This window comes from Notechis scutatus, chromosome 4 (genome assembly GCF_049901735.1).
Source record: "Notechis scutatus isolate UNSWTSFEM ecotype Mainland chromosome 4, rNotScu1.2, whole genome shotgun sequence".
Classification (NCBI taxonomy): domain Eukaryota; kingdom Metazoa; phylum Chordata; class Lepidosauria; order Squamata; family Elapidae; genus Notechis; species Notechis scutatus.
The window spans coordinates 37,980,894-38,001,635 of record NC_142012.1 but is presented as its reverse complement, the minus strand read 5'-3'; the positions used below and the strand labels follow the sequence as shown (position 1 = coordinate 38,001,635).

The window sequence follows — 20,742 nt, the reverse complement described above, 5'->3', positions numbered from 1 at the left end:
CAAGTGGCCACAGTAAATTGTTGTTGCTTGGAAAATGGTGGTCACTTCAAGAATCATGCCAAGCCGACACAGTGCTGTGTTCACCACTGCAGAAAGCTGTAAAGCTCCTGTACTTTCCACTGCACTCAGCACATTGTTGTTATGCAGTGAAAGTACCAGAGAAAAAGGCATGCAAGCACCTGGTTTGTGTGGGGGGGAAAGCAGCCTGCTTTACTGATTTATCATATTCCTAGTCTTTGCTCAACACTGTCATATGCTACTTCTTTTTCTTTTGCTCTGTCCTGTTTTGTCCTTTTTCTTTCCTTCACAGCTGTTTAGACCAATTTATGCAGTGGAAAATGATTGGTTTTTTTCCCTCCTCTCTGGCTACTCATTAAATTTAACAGACAGAACTAAGGGAAGAGCTTCCAATAATCAGATAATGGTAACTTCAGATTTATTTTCTTGTAATGAAATTCACAAAGCCAACGTAGTGTACGAATTCAACTCTGGGACCTTAGGAAGCTCTAGGAAGCTGCGGCAAACTACTTGAAAAACCTTGCACAAGAAAACTGCAATAACTTCTCCAGGAGTTAATTCCGATTCAAAGGCACACACATACAATAAAAAATAAAAAAAATCTAAATGCATCAGCATAAAGAAATTTCCATCCATATTTGTTGGAATCGCAACTTACATCTCCTGCTTGAGCAGAGGGTTGGGCTAGAAGACTTCCGAGGTCCCTTCCAACTCTATTATTTTATGTTCTATCTTCTATCTAGAGATTAAAGGTATCTCTTGAATGAAATATAATGCTTGACATGTCCTTTTATACTCTACTTGCCCAAGCCATTTAGTTTATAATTTAATGTAAATTTATGAATTGATAGACATGACACAAAACAGGGATGTGCTCAGGAAGACACTCCACTTTCTTTCACTGGGAGAATAAGGCAATCCAGTGAGGCATTCCTTGATATTCTCTACCATGCTCTTCCCAAAACGATTCCTGATGGTACTATTTCCAGAAACAGTTAATTAAGCCTAGCATATAAATCTAGACACTGTACCAGTGGTGGGATTCCAATTTTAACCCGGGTGGGGGGGGGGGCGGGGGGGGAAAAAGAAGAAAAAAGAAAAAGAGGGCCCCGGGGGATTGCCGCTGTTCCGAACTACTCAAAATTTCCACTACTGGTTCTCCAGAACAGGTCAGAACCTGCTGAATACCACCTCTGCACTGTACTGCTTCTTGCAAATAAGCAGGAGATCATATACCATTTCAGACAAATGGTTGTCCAGTCTCTTTTTGAAAGCTTCCAATGATGGAGTACCCACAATTTCTGAAGGCAAGCTATTCTGTTGGTGGATTGCTCTCACCATTAGGAAATTTCTCCTTAGTTCTAGGTTGCTTCTCTCCTTGGCTAGTTTCAATCATTGTTTCCTGTCTTGCCTTTTGATGCTTTGTAAAATACTTTGACCCCTCATCTTTGTAGGAGCCCCTCCAATATTGGAACAGTGCTAACATGTCATCCCTAGGCCTTCTTTTCATTAGACTAGATTATCCAATTCCTGTAACCATTCTTTCTATATTTTAGCCTCCAGCCCCCTAATCATTTTCGTTGCTCTTCTTTACACTCTTTCCAGAGTCCCAACATCTTTTTTATATTGTGGTGACAAAAGCTGGATGCAGTATTCCAAGTGTGGTCTTGCCAAGGCATTACGAAGTGGTACTAACACTTCATGTGATCTTGATTCTATTCCTCTATTAATTGCATTGGCTTTTTCAGCTGCTACCGCACACTGTTGGTTTATATTTAGATTAGGAATACTAATAATATAATATAATTAGTATGATATATAATATAATGATACATAATGCTAAAATCAAAACTTTTTATACTGCAAAATTTAAGGATGAAATTCTCTTGAATTTCAATATTCATATTCATATTTTTCTTGATAATGTGCCCTAAGTAGTTTTCAACTCTTAGCATTCAGAATTTATCCATAGCAATCTATTCCTAACCTGTTCTTTCAAATCACCTGCCTGCCTGCCTGCCTGCCTACCTATCTACCTATCTATCTATCCATCCATCCATCCATCCATCCATCCATCCATCCATCCAAAGGTCTGTCTGTCTGCCTACCTTCCTGCCTACCCTTACCTGCCTGCCTCTTTCTTCCTACCTACCTACCTACTTACCTATCTATCTACCAATATAGATGTATCTATCTATCTACCTACCTATATACCTACCTACCTATCCATACATTCATCCAAAAGGTCTGCCTGCCTGCCTGCCTGCTACCTACCTATCTACCAATCTACTAATCTACCTCTCTCTCTCTCTCTCTCTCTCTCTCTATCCATCTATCCATCCATCCATCCATCCATATTCAGAGGCACATCGGGAAAGCAGAGTAAAGCCAGTCTAGGAGGGAGGGAGGGTGGGAGAGAGAGAGAGAGAGAGGGAGAGAGGGGGAGAGAGAGGGAGAAAGAGGCCTTATGCATCAGATTGAAATAAGGCCTAGTTTAAACTGAGGCCCTTTTCCACATTGAAACATCTTTGCCAGCAAATTGAAACATCGTTGGCTTATATTAAAGGTTTTGTGGACAAAACATGGTCAAGACTATCAGGAAGCTCTCACATTTTGTTGAGGCTTTAAACTGGATCCATTGGACCAGATCTCCACCCTAAAAAATTACTTTTCCCCAATGTTTTAAAGTGCCAATTCTGAAGAAGGCAAAACCAAAATGTACTGGTAAATTACAAGGAGAACACACACACACACACACACACACACACACACACACACTCCCTTCTAACCCTGCTGGAGCAGGTGATTGGACTAGAATAGATATCTCATTATCTTTCTCCTCCCTCCCTCCTTCTTTATTTCTTTTTCTTTCTGTCCCTTCCTTCCATCCTCCCTCTTTCTTTGTCCCTTTTTCTTTCTTTCCCCTTTCTCTCTCTTTTTCCCTCTCTCAGGCTCACCCCATTGACTTGGTGCACCGCTCCGCTCAGACTTGCTTGGGCAGTCCCTCCGGGGGAACGGGCTCAATGGGGTGGACCTGCGGGGCCGGCACCTAGAACACAGCAGTGGCAGCATGTTTGAAACGTAGAGCAAAGCCAGAGGTTGGTAATTTTTGCTGCAAAGAATCACAAAAGCTTCTGGGCTGTGCACAAGAAGGGACACACATGTCAATGCAGTTCAGCAACATAAAATAAAGAAATACAAATAAAACAAATCAACAAGAATCGGCAAAGCATCTCTGATTAGATTCTATTCACTGCTAGAATCTAATCAGAGATGCTTTGCCGATTCTAGTCCAATGACCTGCTCCAGCAGGGTTAGAAGGGAGTGTGTGTCTATGTGTGTGCATGGTTGTCAAAAGTCCAAAAACAGGTCAAGTAGCTCCGGGGAGGCCAGTCATAAATTAGAAGACTTGCTAAACAACTGGCCATTAAGTGAGGACCACTTGTATTTGGTTTGCCAGTCATCTGGCCACGCCCACCCAGTCACATGCCCACCAAACCACACCTACCCGGTCATGTGACCACCAAGCCACACCCACCCAGTCACGTGACCACCAAGCCACGCCCTCAAATTAAGCCACAGAAATTTGAATCCCACCCCTGGGTGGGGGGGATGAGTTTGTAGCAACAAGGGGGCGGTGGACTGAAAAAGTTTGAGAACCACTGATGTAGACATTGCTGCTCAAAGTCTCAGTAAACTGTTCCCGAGGAAGGGCTATTGGCATGGTGAACCTAAATCTTGTAATGTCTAAATGGAGTTTTTCTGCTTTTCCCCCTTTTCTGCTTTTCTTCCCTTCTCATTTCCATCCAGGTTTGTTCACTTTCCCTTTCTCTTTTCTTATGTTCTTCGTGTAAGAATCCTCCTTTTCTCTCCCCTCTCCCCTTTCTTTTTGTACTGTTTCTTCTGGAGGAAAGGATGGAAATGTGTTTTTTTTATACTTGTATATGTCTGCATGGGATTGCTTATGTGTATGTGGGAGTATTGATAAGGGGAGGGGGTCCTTGGTGCTCTCTGAACTTGGTTGTTTTCCTGCAGATGTTTCATTACCCAACTAGGTAACATTATCAGTGCTAGTGCTAGTGCTAGCACTGATGATGTTACCTAATTTGCTTACTGAAATGTCTGCAAGAAAACAACTAAGCTTAGAGAACACCAAGGATCCCTCATTTCAACCATGAGTTATAAATATTCTCCTTTATTGGTGAGAATACTGATAATTTGGCCAGATGAAAATAATTCAATGATTGTTCAATTAATATTTAGTGTGAGTGCATTATGCCTCAGCCCTTTTTTTGAGCATGGCTTTTGGTGGGTCTATAAACAGATCGTTACATACAGATATGTTAAGTATCTATTTAGTGCTTCAGGAGAAATTCATTTACAAGTAAGCTTCATTCAGCTTTATTTAGTGATTGTTCACAGTTACCAGAGTGTTGAAAAAGTAACTTGAGGGCCAGCCCTCACATTTGCGACCTTTATAGATCTTTAAAACAAAGCAAAGCTGAAGTAAAATCTTAAGTAAAATTCAGTTTTCACTTTGTGACTGTTTCATTTAATGACTGAATTGCTGGTCACAACTGTGATTGCTAACTGAGGACTGCCTATATTTATTTTATCTGATGTATTTATATTTCCCCTGCTTCCAAAAGCGTACTGGGCAGTGAATAGGAAATGACCAGATTTGATTTTCAGGTAGAGCTGGCAACCACAGTTTAACAAGAGGATGAAGATGGGCATTGCATTGGCCTTTTGACAATAGGCAGCAACATTTTGGTAAATGTTTCTCAATCTCAGCAATTTTAAGATGTGTGGATTCCAACTTCCAGAATTCCCTAGCTATCATTTATGTCTGTGAATTTCCTAGAACGAGCTAGAGTCAAAGTGTTGTGGTTAGTTGGCAGCAGGTGTGGACGGCTGAGGAGAGCAAGGACTCAGATGAGGGACCAGGACCATTAGGGGGGTGGATTGCTTCCCTCAGAGATTGTAGGGGCTGCTAGCAGCAATGAGGAGGTTCCCAAGGAGCCTGTGCCAAGTGCGCATGCGTGCAGGGTTGCTCATAGGAAAGAACAGCTGCAGCAGTACGGGTGACTCAGGAATAAGGCTGCAAGGTAATGGCCCCTCCTTCAAGAAGATAAAAGCCAGCTGTGAATTGGACGTTCTTTGCAGGAAGCAAAGTCGTTTTGAAACTCCAGCCTTTGTGGACATTGCAGTATCTTAGTTGGTATTTGAAGACTCTTGTGTTGTGAAATATTTCTTATCTGTGATTCTTGGCAATCTCGCACAGTTTTGGCGAGGCTTGTGTTTATCAAAGTTAATTAGTTTGCAGCAGCCTTTTAACTGGGGGTTTGTAAGAATCATTAAAAGGTTTCTGTTCCCTTTGGTTCGTGTTTGTTTCATTGGAAAAGGATTTGGGTCAGAACACAAAGTAAATTTTGCTTCTTTTACTATTTTTAGTGCCTTTCCCTTTATTAATCTGAATATTAGTTTTACCATCTTTAGATGAAGAAGGCTATTCTTCAGCCATTCCAAATTGTTCCCTGTAGAAGATGAATAGAGAATGCAATATTAAAGAAGGAAACCCTGGGGATTAATTCAGAGGACTGAAACCCAGCTTTTCATCCAAGTAGTTTTTTTTAGAAAAGACCTAACTCTTTTTCTATTTCTCCAAATTAAAATTGTTTGTGAACCCAGGGGCCAAAGCGCTTATATTTTCATTAAAACAGCTGAAGAAAGCAGGGGAGGGATTTTGGCTGAGAATTGTGAAAGGGTTAAATAAGATGTATTCTATGCATCTTCATAAATAGCCTAGATTGAGATCAGATCTTGTGGTCTGATCACCGCCTTCTTGCATCATGTCAGTTTCAAAATTATTTTTTATCAATTTTTTTAAAAATTAATAAATTTGTGGAATGGGGAGTCCAGCAGCATCAAAGACACTGAGGTCTGCTCAAATAAAAAAGGGTATTTCCCTACACCTCCTAATTGGTCTATTACCATTCATGAATGGATACAGGTGAAATCTGAAACATAGATACCTTTTCCTCCGATTCTTAATAATGTCTATAAATAATCAAGACACCTATTTGTGGTTTAGCAACGTTAGTGCCACGGATGAGGCATAAATTGGATGGAACACAGGGGCTTCCCCAGAAATGGCATTTCCTTGATTGTGGCAAGTGTGGGGTTTTCCTTTTATCTTACTACCTCACTGCTTCTGACTGCGGATATCATTTCTTTCAGATTAGCTGTCCCCTAGGACATTGGAAATTATAGATAAATGCTTAGTCAGTTAGGTTTTAGTCCCTATATTTTGAAGTGTCCAATGAAGAAAGATGGTACAAACTGGGCAAAACATGTAATTGTTACTCGAATAGCTATAATGGCCACGAACTTCTAGAAAGTATCATTTATGAGACAGAATAGAATCATGCATAATCTATTACTTGTTTAAGTAAAATTAGTACTAAAATATTGAAGGAGGGTGTTCATTTTGAATTTTTAACAGTCATTCTTCTAGAGACTAGATGTTTCCTATTTCTGCTTCACATTATGTTAGTAGGTTCTTTTTCCTATTGTAGTTCTAGTTCTGTGATGGCGAACCTATGGCACGCGTGCCACAAGTGGCACCCAGTGCCATTTGTGCTGGCCTGTGAGCCGTAGGCAAATTTACCTCACTGCGCATGTGCGCACCTCACAGCTGATTTTTTTTTTGGCTAGTTTGAGGCCTTTTTCGGCCTCTGAGAGGCTTGGAAAAAGCCTCTGCAAGGCTTTTCAGGATGAATAGGCCCGTTTCATCACTTCCTGTAATACCGGAAGTGATGAAACAGGCATATTATTCGTCCTGAAAAGCCTTGCAGAGGCTTTTTCCAAGCCTCTGTGAGGCTGAAAAGGCCTCAAACCAGCCAAAACATCAGCTGTGAGACGCAGTGCAGGTAAGGGAGTGGCAGGGGGCGGATTGTGCATGCATGTGCAGGGAGTGTGTGTGTGGGTGCACATTGCATTCTGGGTGCTGGCATGTGAGTGTGCGCGCACAGGTGCGCACGCAAGTTTTGGCACAGGAGCCTTAAAAGGTTAGCTACCACTGTTCTAGATGCTTTTTCTCCAATAACAGTATGCAGAAATGACAGTGCTTTTCTGGCTGTGAAAGAGTGCTTTGATAGTCCAAACCTCAATGCTCTTTCCTATCCATTTTCCTTGATTGTTAAAATTCTTAACAAATGTGAATATTGCATAGTCTTCTAAGTGCTATGGAAGGCATTCCTTATCTCAGCAGGGCCTTACTTCTTGGAGCTAATAGGCAGTCTCCATAAATAAACCTGCCCCTTCCAGGTATTGCAATTTCTACTATTCAGACTTTTTCTGTCTTCTTATAAGCAACAGTTAAGTCTGGGTTTTATGTGGCAAGTGTTTGTCTGTTTGAATTCCAAAATTCCAAAGCACTTCAGCCTCTTCATTTTCTATTGCTTCTATTTTGTGGTCTTACCAGTTCTTGATTGCAGGCAAATGGTTTTGTAGTGCATCATTGTTTCTACTTTGCTATGGCATTATTTAAAGTGGAAAAATATAATCTTGATGAATATGGTTTGCAGTAATTTAATAATCTGTTATAAGGTAAATTATATTAACACAGAGTTTGCTGCAATTGCTTTCATATCTTCTTCTGCTTGAGGCAAGGGTATCAACTTTAGTAGCTTGACAGTGAGATTCATAGTATCTTCCTAGTAAGTCAAATATATATATGTATGTGTAAATATATGTATATGTATGTATGTTTGTATGTGTGTGTAAGCTCTAGCATAATTTTTAGTGTATGCCTAATATAACCCCTACGCCAAAAAATAATCCCCATTTCGGATAGTCAGCCAGAGGTCTGTTGCAACACACAATGGATATATTGAATTATAAAACAATAATATCAATATAAAAAAACAATATTATTGACATTAAAATAAATGATAATATGAATTGTAAAGTATTTGGGCATACTCAAGGGGGTGCTTTTGGATGAGGTGAGGCGAGGCAAGGTGAGGCGAGGTAAGGAGGTGGGATGGGGTTGGCACCACACCACAGCCTGCATGCGCTTGTTGCCTTCTGTGTGAAAAAGTAAGACAAAGCAAAAGAGAAAAGTGGTTGGGATGTGGGAAAAGGCCCATCTAGGAAAGGCAGAAAGAGCTGGCTGAAAGTCACACCCTTCTGCCTGCCGGATTACTCCACCGTTCCAGAAAGAAGCCAAAGTTTTGATCCTGCTTCTGGGATGGAGAGTGGGGCAGACAGTCTTTGCCTGGCCTTCCCCACCAGGAAGGAGACTGCTGCCTCCCGCAGGGCCCTTTTCATCCTTCCTGCAGCCACAGCTCCCCTTGCATCCCGCAAGGCCACCCATCTCCAGACAGATGGCTAAGGATATTGTTGGGGCAGCACAGCCTGAAGAGCCCTGATGCTGGCAGTGTGAGGAAGCGGCAGCATGACAGCGGCCATGGTGGCAGCAAGAAGAGTCCAGCCACTGCCACAGCTACCAGTGGTGGAACCGGAATGGCAGCAGGAAGCACCCCACTGACCACCTTCCCCGGGTGAGACAGGTGTTGAAAGGTGTCAAAATGCCTTTCTTTCGAGGATTCGATTTTCCCGCTGGGAGAGCTCTGGCACAAGGATACGGACAACTGCTCGAAAGCTGGATCTTTTTATTTTTCAGGAAGGCGGAGAACAGTGAGAAGTCTGCGTTCCTGGACTAGCTAGCTTCTTATGGTAAGTCCCTGGTTTTTATACCCTTTTCTCCCTTTGTAAGTTGATTTTGTGTGAGTGTTTGTATTTGTGCCTAATGTTTCAAATTCTGTTTGAGTTTGTCTTTATCTCCGCCGGAGGGCAAACTCCGCGGGTGGCCAGATTGTATTATTGGTTTTCTGTAATCTCTTTTAGCTTTAAGATAGTTTTTCATATTTGTTCTGTGGCAATCTCCTGTCTGTCCCTTTTGTAATTTATATTTTGTGTCTTTTGTCTGTTTGTTTTGCTTATTTGATATGTCCTGTGTTTGTAAGGGTTTTCTAAATTATCTTTTGTTTCCTTTTCCTATTTGTCTAGTTTTCTTAATTACCTAGGCTTTTGTCTATAGGGATTCTTTAATACTTTTTATTTGATTCCTTTTCGTATGTTAGTTTGTTTTCTGGCTGACCTGATGTTCCCCTTGGGCTTTTCCTGTTTTTTTGTGACACTACTGCCTTCGTCAAATTCCCTTTCCACACAGGAAAGGGCTGCTCCTGCTTTTTTCTCGTTAATCTACACTCAGTACCCCGTAATGACAAAGTGAAAACAGAATTTTAAAAATGTCTGTAAATTTATTAAAAAGAAAAAAAACTGAAATATCGTGTTGGCATAAGTATTCAAAATTTGAAATTTAGCTCAGGGGTTTCCCATTTCTCTTGATTATTGCTGACATGTTTCTACACCTTGATTCAAATCGACCTGTGGTAAATTAAATTGATAGGACATCTCTATAGAAGGCCTCACAGCTGACAATGCATACTGTAGCAGAGCAAAAGCTATGAGATCAAAGGAACTCCCTGCAGAGCTCAGAGACAGAATTATTGCAAGGCACAGATCTGGGGAAGGTTACACTAAAATTTCTGCTGCCCTGAAGGTTCCTGAGAGCACAGTGGCCTCTCAAATGAAAGAAGTTTGGCACAACCAAGACTCTTCCAAGAGCTGGTTGCCTGGTCAAACTGAGCAATCAGGGGAGAAGAATCTTAGTAGGAGAGGTGACCAAGTGGTCATTCTGACTGAGCTCCAGAGATCCTGTGTGGAAATGGGACTGAGTTCCAGAAGGACAATCATTACTGTAGCCCTCCACCAATTTGGACTTTATGCTGGAATGGCTGGACAGAAGCCTCTCCTCACTGCAAAACACATGAAAGACCACTTGGAGTTTGGAAGGACTCTCAAACTGTGGGGAACAAGATTCTCTGGTCTGATGAAACCAAGTTTGAACTATTTGGCCTCAATTCTAAATATTATGTGTGGAGGAAATACATACACAAAAGACTTGAAGTTATACTTGCTGCCAAATGTGCTTCAACAAGAGACTGAGTGAAGGATCTGAATACTTATGTCAATGCAATATTTCAGTTTTTCTTTTTAATAAATTTACAGACATTCTCAGTATGACAGGTCTGAATTACAGGACAGGATCCAGGTCCCATCTGCAAAATCCAGACAACCACTAGATGTCAGCAAAAGGTTAGTGTTTTTTGTTCTCTTTTAGTTGATTATTGGTCATCAGAAATTTTGCCTCTAAATTCTGCAAGTCCTAGTAGAGTGCAATAGAAGGTTACTTCCATTCGGGTTCTGATTTATTCTTGATGTTGGGTGAAGAGTGTTTCTAAGCAACATAAAATAATTGAAGGGTTTTAAAGCTTTATATTTATGATTGCATAGTTAAACTGGAGTTCAGTCCAGCACTATACATTTAACTACTATTACAGGAATCAGGCATTTTGAAATTGCGCTTTAAGCAATTTGCAGAAATTAGTACCCCATCCATACTCAGGAAACTGTTGCTGAACTCCATCATTCTGGACAATTTTTATCTAGTCTCCACTTCCCTTTCCAGGAAAGGTGGTTGAGAGGATGTGGCTTTGCAACTCCAGAAGATCCTGGAGGAAATAGTTTTCATCAGTTCTCAGGCCCTGATATGGAACAGAAACATCATCAGTCACACTCATGGACGATCTCTGGGAGCAGCAGGATGGAAGTTGTGCATCCATCCTTGCTCTTCCTGACCTTTCAACAGCTTTCAATACCATTAACCATGGGATCCTTCTGGGCTGACTTATGGAGTTGGGACTGGGTAGGACAATTTTGTGCCATTTTTCCTCCTTCCTCAGTCAATGCCAATTGTTGTGGATAAGGAGCAAGAAGTCCAACTCTTGGCTTCTGCTTTGTGGGTTGCTACAGGGCTCAGTGCTTTCTCCACACCTGTTTAACATCTACATGAAACCACTTGGTGAGATCATTTGTCCCTATGAGATGAGATATTGCCAGTATATATCTCCATCACAGGTGAAATGAGTGATGCTGTAGGTGTTCTTTCACAATTCCTGGAGGCTGTAGAAGTCTGGATAGGGGACAACAGACTTCAACTGGTAAGATGCAGGGGCTGTGGGCAGCCCCCCCCCCTCCACCTGGGAATTTATCATCTTTGGTCTTGGATGGGTTTCACTACTCCAGATGGACCCAATACATAATCTGGAGATCCTCCTAAACTCACAACTCCTACTTGAAGAGTAAGGGGAAACCAAGGCCAGGAGGGCTTTTGCTTAGTTTTGTGTTGTGCACCAGTTATGTCAATTCCTGGATAGGGAGGCTATCCACTTAACCACTCATGCCCTTGTCAACTCCTATTTGACTATTGCAATGCACTCCATATGGGACTACCCTTGAAAAAGTTTCTGGAAACTTCAGCTAGTACAAAATCCAGTCATTTGGTTTTTTTTGTATGCCCAAATAATGGCATACATAACACCTTTGCAATGCAAACTGCATGGGGTACCATTTTGCTTTTGGGACCAATTCAAGCTGTTGCTTATGACCTTTAAAACCCAACACGGGGCAAGTTACTACAGAACTGTCTTTATCAGTGGTGGGATTCAAACATTTTTACCACCAGTTCTGTGGGTGTGGCAGGGGAAGGATACTGTAAAATCTCCAATCAGAGGTGGTATTTGCCAGTTCTCTGAACTACTCAAAATTTCCACTACCGGTTCTCCAGAACTGGTCAGAACCTGCTGAATACCACCTCTGGTCTTTATCCTGTTACATCAGCCAGTCCCACTCAGTTGGGCAAGGAAGGTATGTTTAGGACTCCGTTACCCAAAGCATTCTGATTGGTAGAGTCCAGGAAGAAAACCTTCTCTGTTATAGCCCCAGCCATGTAGAATACACTTCTCCCTTGCCCCCGCCCCCGGAGATGCCCACTCTCCTCGCCTTCCATAAAGAGGTAAACACAAGGCTTTGTACCTTGTTTGGGGTGTACAGATGAGTCTGCAGCTGTGAGATTGGTTAGTGTCCTGAAAGTCCTCCCCCCTTTTAAATAATTCTTGACATCCAACCCTAACCCTTGTTTCTTTTAATGTTACAATTAAAAATACTGTTTTATACTTTTAATATTTTATTGTACACTGCTCAGAGTTCCTCTGTGAGGGAGATGGGCAGTTCTTAAATATGACAAAATAAATAAAATAAATTTATAATTTAGGTGTTTTGCTTCAATACCACAGCAGGTGGCAGCACCTTGTCAACATTGGCTGCTCTTGAAAAAGCTAGAAAGAGTCTGAGCCAGTCAATTATTTGCATGAAAAAATACCAAGATAACGTAAGGCAGGGTTCCTCAAACTTGGCAACTTTAAGACTTGTGGACTTCAACTCCCAGAATTCTCCAGCTAGTATCTGGCTGGAGAATTCTGGGAGTTGGTCCACAAGTCTTAAAGTTGCCAAGTTTGGAGACCTCTGATGTAAGGCCTTAGGGCTAACTTTAGAAATGATCAAAAACCAACTTCGAAGAAAGAAATGGCAAATCATCATCGCCAAGGGAGAAAACATGAGCATATACATTGAAACACCAGGAGTCAGTACCAGCTCAACGGAAACCTTGATTTCTTTAGCTTTAAATAAAACATAGCAAAATAAGAGTTTCTGAATGTAATATAATTTACAGAATAGGAGTGCCGTGATTTATGATAAAGAAGTTACTTTGAAGTTGTAGCTTTGTAAAAGAATATATAGTACAAGAATAAACCATATATTTGAATTTATTTCATATTTTCAAATTTTAAATACATTAGTTCAACTAGCATATAAATAAATCATATTTTAGAATTATATAAGCATAATAAATATTAAATTAAATAGTTAGAAATATACAAGAGTGCAGGCAGCATCCAGGGCATGCTAATCTATATTGAAATACCTGCTGATAAGTTATTATTGTTATCATAAACAAATATTTTTCCTAGGAATAAATTATTTTCCATTATTTGCCACAGTACAAATTTTCTTCGGCTTCCTGTCTTTTGCAACCTGTTCTCAGCAAATGATATTAAAAGACAATGTAAAGTGAATTGAATTTGATCAAATCCATTCTGGTTTCTTGTTTGCTTCCATTTGTGCCTCACATACATAGCATTACCAAGGGTTGAAATTAGAAAGTTTTCATCTATGGTTGCAATATGTCCAGACTGGTAAATTAGTTTATATTAATTTACTTGGTAGATTGAAACTATACATTTTGATAGATTCTTTCAACAATTTGATTTAGGCGACCCATTGCATATACACAAGTTTTGCAAAATTGACTCATAAAAAGTCATAGCATTAATCTGAATATAATATAATGGTCATAATGGCATACACTTAGGAAGAATGCTATGCATAAATCCTTAGATTTATAGTCTCATAAACTTAGAACATAGCGTCATTTAATCAGACTTTCTCCCAGGTCTTGCTCTGTAGAAAATAAGTACTGGGATGCAGCTGACTGTTGCTTTACTATTAATGTGGTCTATAACATGGAAAAAACATTAATATTCTTTAAGAATAAAAAACTGCTCTATTAAAAACTAATATAGTCTATGATTTTATTTTAATGGTAAAAGGTATTAACCTCAGGAAGGGCAACAAGGAAAAAGTAAGATAGAAAGGATTTTCATCTGGATGACATTTAGTTTATGCTACTTTTAAAATGAGAGAAAAAAAACAGCTGAATATGCAATGTATATCATTGTGGATATCTAATTAATGTTAGTGATTACAGATGAAAATCTATAGTGATTTTTTATCTAAAGGTATACATAGAAAACTGCAATGTGAACAGGCACATAAGTGCCCAGTATACCTATTGGATAGCTAATGCAAAGAAAGATAAGACTAAATTTGAACTATTCTTCACATTTCTTAACTATTAATATTATTAATAGAAACTTAAGAAATGCTTTGTACAAAAAATGATGAATTTTATAGGTGAATTCCAATACAAGACACAATATTTCTTCTTCAATATTTGCATAGCTTATTGTTCAAGATATTGAATAGATATATTCAATACATTAAAAAAGGAAATACGATATCTCCATAGAATGATAAATTAATCCAAGTTTTAAAATATATATGAAACTGAATTTCTTTTCAATGAATTCAAATGTTCAGTTTTTATTATAATTTTGATGTACATGTTAGATCCTTAAAAGGGGGTGCTTCATGGAAGCGTATGCATGAAGTATTTCTCTTCCTCTTAGGAAGCTGCAGACTTTTTTCACACTGATGTGGAAAACCCTGAAAAAATTCTATTCAGATAATTAAAAGAACAACAACCTTGCCCTCAACTTGAAACAACAAATGGTCTATAATAATGAAAATTTAAGGAGTAGATCTTCTGTTGTCTTTAGGTTTCATAAAAGTACTTCGAAAGAGCTGTAAAACATAAAAAATGATTTAAAATGTTAAGTCACCATGACAAAATTATTCACATAGAAATTGTAAGAGAAAATGTCAATAAGAATAAAAATAAATAATTACCCTTTGTAGCAGTGTTTTAAAGTCTTCCAAAAATTCTGTTTCTGGTTGCTTTGGATAATTCGCACAAGGAAAACAATTCTGGAAGACAAATAAAATGGCATCTTATTAACAGTATTGGGTAACATAAATCAATATACTGTAACTCATTGGAACACAATATTTTTGAAGATTTAAGAAAATAATACTTTTGTATTATAATTGGCAAATACAACCATAAATAAATAGCTCCATTTCAATATCATTCATTCATTGTTTTCTAACATCAACTGTGTGATATCCTTTCCCAGCGTTAATCTTTAGAAATATTATAGTATCTTTCTGTAGCTATCAGCCCTTGATGTAGAAGACCTGTTCTATCAGGCTATCTAATGGCTATTAGAAGATCCAGAATCAAACCAGACATTAAAAACAATGGCCCATTTCTAGGACACATGAAAGCATGACTATGTATAGCATGTCAAAGATTTACAGCAAATCCCCTTTTCTTTTACATAAAATCAGATGCTTGGTTTAAAAACTAAAATAAATTTTGGGAAGAGTTGGAATAGATTCTACTACCAAGTTTTGGGAATGAAAACATGATTCACAATGTCAATTTGTTAGCTCAGATACAGTGCTCAGCAATAAAATATGTCTGGGATATTTTTAGAAAGTAAAATTTCTTATGATACAAGATTGTTGTTGGATTTTAGCATTCAAAAAGGTTTTTTTTAAATGAAAAATCTCTAGTTAATAGAACTTGTACAGTATGTTGAAAATATGCTTAATACCAGAGATGCTTATAAAATTATAACATAGTTCTCAGCATTTTCATAAGATTATTCTTTCGCATAAGAATATTATATTGATTTAGCTTCAGTTATACTAATTTGCCTAAGGCCAGGCTTTCTGTATCCATAAAAAGTCTCATGTTTTGAAGGTGTCTTTTTTTAACATTTACATAATAGTATAAACAAGCCTCTTGTGCCACACCAAATAGAGCTAATTAATTACTAACGCTTTTGAAATATATTCACAAATTAGTAGTAACCATGTGTTAATAGTGATCTCATGGTTGCTTGCATGTTTGCTGATATTGCAGATATCCAATAGCCCAAAACACACCAACCAAAAGCAAGGAAAAACCTTTTCCATATTGGTGTCAAGAAACCTTTTATTGATAGCAGTTGAACTTAAATTCAAAGAAACTTTCCTTTTATAATATAGTGGGTTTAAGAAGAATATATCTGTTGTCTGTGAAACTGTTAACCAATTTATTATAAAATATATAGTAAACATAAACCATACCTTGTCACAATCAGATTCAGAATTACAAAGTAAGAGCTGAACATTACGCTGAGAAAATTGGATGCGAGAAAGAGTGATGTTGAAAACTTTCTCATTTTGACTATGCGCTGGCTTTAAAAGTAAGGTTTCATTTACAAAGCATTTAAATGCAGACCAGCAGCAAGGCTCCTGGAACAAAAACCACATAAATTAGCGTTGCATGATCTTTCTGAACAATACATTTTCAATAATAGAATAAGCAACTTCATAGATGTTCTTCACAGACAGCTTCCAATTTTTTTGAGCAAATGTGATTATTACTGTGCATAGTAAGAAGTGATTTTTTTCAATATTCAAAGATATTTTTTCCTACTTTTGATGTTTGCGTGATAATTTAAAATTTAATTTTAACAGATTTGCCTATGATCAATTATATTTGAAAGAAATCGTTCAAAATAAATAAGGGTTCTACTGAATGTCTCCATAATCGGCATTAAAAAAGTCAAAAGTATTTCCCACTACTATCACACTTTAAAACTTATATTCTGTTTTGCAGTGCTCCAAGATGGCATCTATGAGACTTCTTCCTCTCCTGATGCTTTGGTTGGCATCTCATATCACTTATTATATGATGTTTATATTTAATAGATAGTATTATGGTACTCTAAGGAAAAACATTTAGCATTTGGATAAAAATTAAAACTCTATTTCCAAGAAGTAGCAGACATTTTGTAAGGCACAGGACTGCAAATTTGCTTTATTATCACTGAATATTGTAAAAATATAACGTTTAACATCTAGTAGGGATGTGCAGTGCTTTGGAAATTGAGAAAAGATGTTCAGAGTTCAGAAGACCACAAATATATTAAGTATGCATTGCTCTTTAAAGGATCCAGGAATTCTCCAGGGATTGCATGAGTAGCCATATTTATCTGTAGTAATTATTTAGATTAGTAATGTAAAGTAAGAGTATCTATTTCCATTTTCTATTTTAAGCTAGGATAAGGAAGTTAAGAAATTCTACACATATACATTTTTAAAAACTCTAGGGACAATATATCAGTACTTAAATTTATTTTTCTGTCACCTGCTATATTATAATCAATTTAATTTATCTGGTGAAAAGAAAAATTAGTTCCAAACTTTCCATCTTCCAGATAAACTGAGAATATTTTAATTACTTCTCAGATCATAAACAGTTGTATATTTATCATGTAAAACTTCACCTATATAAGCTTCCTCAGTTAGATTTAGATGGGCTAAAAACTGACTCAGCAGTTATGCCACAGCACAGTAAATGTACACAGATGAGTGATACAATTGTTGTGGTCAGCATTTAGGGATATTATCTCAATAATATCTTGATTTTAACAAATTATCCTTTTTACCATATCCTTTTCTTAACAAAACTTTAAAAAAAATAACTTCTGAAGGAACCTATTTTAAAACTTAGGTGGGGTTAGTAGCATAATACATAAGCAAATAGTTCCCTATTGTAAATCTAGTAAATCATGTTCACTGATGCAAAGCAACATCAAAAAGATAAAAGATAATATGATTTTTGGCTTGAAACTGAATTGGCGGGGGGACTCTCATGAAACAGAATTATATTAGGGGTTCCTTATGCTCTCTGAGCTTGGTTGTTTTCTTGCAGACCTTTTATTACCCAAACTAGGTAACATCATCAATGCACAATGGTGAGTCTCTTCGTATAAACATTCCAGATTTTGAACCAATTGCATTTTTCATACTGTCTTTAAAAATAGTTCCATGTGGACAATATTGAAATAATCTAATTTGGAAGTCATTGCATCTGTATAAAAATAAAACTAAAGCCTCTCAAAGGTTGAGATCAAGTTTTGTGACTTCACAGACATATTGTGTCCATGTAGGTTTTTGAGCAATGGTATGAACTTGTTTACTATTGCCATAATAGTTGAGCTGTTGAAAAGAGTGCAGCTACATTAAAATAATACTCCAGGAAGTTTCTACTGTGCTGAAGAAAAGTTGGTCAGGTCTTTAAAAGATGCTTACATGTGTGTGAAACCACTAATTTCCTGAATTTGGCTGACATATTTGTTGAGAAGTTATGATTAAGCAATTAGTTGCTAGCTTTAGTTGTTTTGTCTGTGGAACACTGGCAATTTTTAAAAAGTGATAAACAAGACTATTTAATGCAAACATTGGATCATTCAGAGAATGCAGTTCTGATTAGAGTTTCTTATGTTAAAAAAAGAAGCACATCAAGCAAAGAAGTGGAATATATATTTTGCTCATATTAGCACGAAAATTAACAAATCTGTAATGTTGAATGTACTAAAACAGAAGGAATAGGTGAGTGGAAGTTCTTTATCTTGTTTGTTTAACTTGTCATTAGATTACAATTCTGAATCTAAAGCAATTGCCATGTACTACTGAAATGTCAGTGAATGATTTTGCATATGTCAGATTTCAGAAATATTATTTTAATATTTCTGTTGATGTTAACTGGAAATTTGAAGATTTATGGTGCAATGTTATTCTGCTACATTTAATTATCTATGAACCAGATGTTCAAAACATCTAGTAAATGTAATCTGGTTCAGAATTCTTGTTACATGGAATTATTTACTGCATGAAAGCAAACTTTATGAGCCACAGTGCTAATTAATTAGGAGTTTCTACCAGGGCCATTTGTCTAATAAAGTACAACCATATAATGATGACTTAGTAAGATATGTTGTAAATATCTATCACTTCAAACTCTTATACTTTGTGATATATACTGTTCAAAAGGTTTTATATGTGCCTATAATAAAACAAGTTATAGCAAATTTTGATAAAGTCTTACCCGAATATTTCTGGGTGAATGTAGACTTTGCATACCCTAAATAAATGCAAAAGTAAACACATATTATTGTTTGCAATTTCATACATTGTTTAGCATTTCAGTTTTCAGTATTCTAGAAATGTGACTTTTCACATAATAACAAAGTAGTAATTTATAATCAAAAATATCATACATATTATATTAAAAATATCATACAAAATATCATACATATTATATTAAAAATATCATACAAAAATATCATACATACATGTTCTAGGACCAACTCTCTTCATACTCTACATAAATGACCTCTGTGATCATATTAAGAGCAATTGCGTTCTTTTCGCTGATGATGTAAAGCTGTTCAATACCACAGACAATACTGCTACCCTACAAAAAGATCTTGACTATGTATCAGAATGGTCAAACAAATGGCAACTTCAAATCTCAACAAATAAATGCTCTGTCTTACATATTGGCAAAAAAAATCGGAAAATAAAATACAAGCTGAATAGTCAAGATCTTGTTGATGACCCAAGCTCTGTAAAGGACCTTGGAATACTCACCTCTAATGATCTAAGTGCTAGAGCCCACTGCAACTACATAGCCAAAAAGGCATTAAGAGTTGTTAACCTAATCCTATGTAGCTTTTTCTCTGGTAATATCACACTACTAACCAGAGCATACAAAACATTTGCTAGACCAATACTCGAATACAGTTCATCAGTCTGGAACCCACATTACGTATCTGATATTAGCACAATTGAGAAAGTCCAGAAATATTTCACAAGAAGAGTTCTCCACTCCTCTACTCATTGTAGAATACCTTATGCCACCAGACTTGAAATTCTAGAACTAGAAAACCTTGAATTACGCCGTCTTCGGTCTGATTTAAGCATGGTATATAAAATCATACATTGCAATGTCCTACCTGTCAATGAATACTTCAGCTTCAACCATAACAACACAAGAGCACACAATAGATACAAACTCAAAGTTAACCGCACCAAACTTGATTGCAGGAAATACGACTTCAGCAATAGAGTGGTCAATGTCTGGAATACTCTACCCGACTCTGTAGTTTCTTCCCCAAACCCCAAAAACTTTAACCTTAGACTGTCTACTATTGACCTCACCCCTTTCCTAAGAGGTCTGTAGGGGGCGTGCATAAGCGCACCAACGTGCCTACCGTCCCTGTCCTATTATTTCTCTTATTCTTCTTTTATTTTTCTTATATGTACCCATTTCATGTATTCACAACTATGTATACACTTATACTTATTATCTTGTAAACAATTGGCAAATCAAATAAATAAATAAATAAATAAATAAATAAATATTGTACTTACCACTTTTACATTTTTATTCAGAATGTCTATACTCTTAATGACTTCCTCATACAAAACAGCGCCATTAATGGGTGTAGTGTTTATCAAACTGAATGAAAAGGCAGAAAACAAAAAGCAAGCAAACAACAGTTTCATATCTGCAGATGTTTAAGTGTTCTCTGATGAGTTGAATTAATTTAGCTGTCCTCAAGTACTCTACCTATTTATTAACATTTTATGGACAGATAAGAAGAAAACCACGCATTTCAGTTTGGAAAGCTTTATTTCATGGATTAATGAGTAACCCTTTTTCTTTTCCATTGGCTAGATGAATATAGGTAAGTGAGTTTGTGCGTAGGAGCCAGGATTTATGAAGCTAGTGAAAATGTGTCCTATTCGCACATTAAAAAGGAAAAAAAGTGAGAGGGTAATTCCCATTTTTAGTATGAGTCAGACACTACAATACAGCACATATGTACACATATCTTGATGTAAGAAATCTACTAACAAAACAAACTTTGCATCAACTACTAAACTTGAAGGTGGGTAAATGGTTTTGGGATTTTTTTCTGCTACTTATGAAGACTTAAATTGGCATGGAAGGAACCATGATAGAGATGGGATATTCCAATATTACTCAATCATAATTATAGAGTGATAATTAATATTTTAAGGGTTGGTTTAAATCACCTAAAATGTTTAACAACTTAGATGAGGGAATAGAAGTGGAACTTACCAAATTTGCAGATGATACTAAACTGG

The 20,742-nt window shown here is 37.3% G+C and overlaps 1 protein-coding gene across 1 annotated transcript; it reads right to left on the bottom strand.

Moving 5' to 3' along the window:
• Positions 1-14,232: 14,232 nt before the first annotated feature.
• Positions 14,233-20,269, bottom strand: IL21 (interleukin 21). The gene is made up of 5 exons (XM_087965864.1): positions 20,002-20,269; positions 18,674-18,709; positions 15,865-16,032; positions 14,578-14,655; positions 14,233-14,472 (listed from the first exon to the last, which is right to left on the bottom strand). The coding sequence occupies exons 1-5, from the start codon at positions 20,134-20,136 to the stop codon at positions 14,419-14,421; spliced, it is 471 nt and encodes a 156-aa protein (XP_087821990.1). The 5' UTR covers positions 20,137-20,269; the 3' UTR covers positions 14,233-14,418.
• Positions 20,270-20,742: the final 473 nt, after the last annotated feature.

Bases quoted from the DNA above. Each gene is read 5' to 3' on its own strand.
- IL21 (XM_087965864.1), bottom strand. From the start codon at position 20,136: ATGAAACTGTTGTTTGCTTGCTTTTTGTTTTCTGCCTTTTCATTCAGT. The intron at 16,033-18,673 runs GTAAGACTTTAT...TTTTTGTTCCAG, and splicing joins ATTCACCCAGAAATATTCGG to GAGCCTTGCTGCTGGTCTGC. The intron at 14,656-15,864 runs GTATGGTTTATG...TTTGTCTTCCAG, and splicing joins CTGAATCTGATTGTGACAAG to AATTGTTTTCCTTGTGCGAA.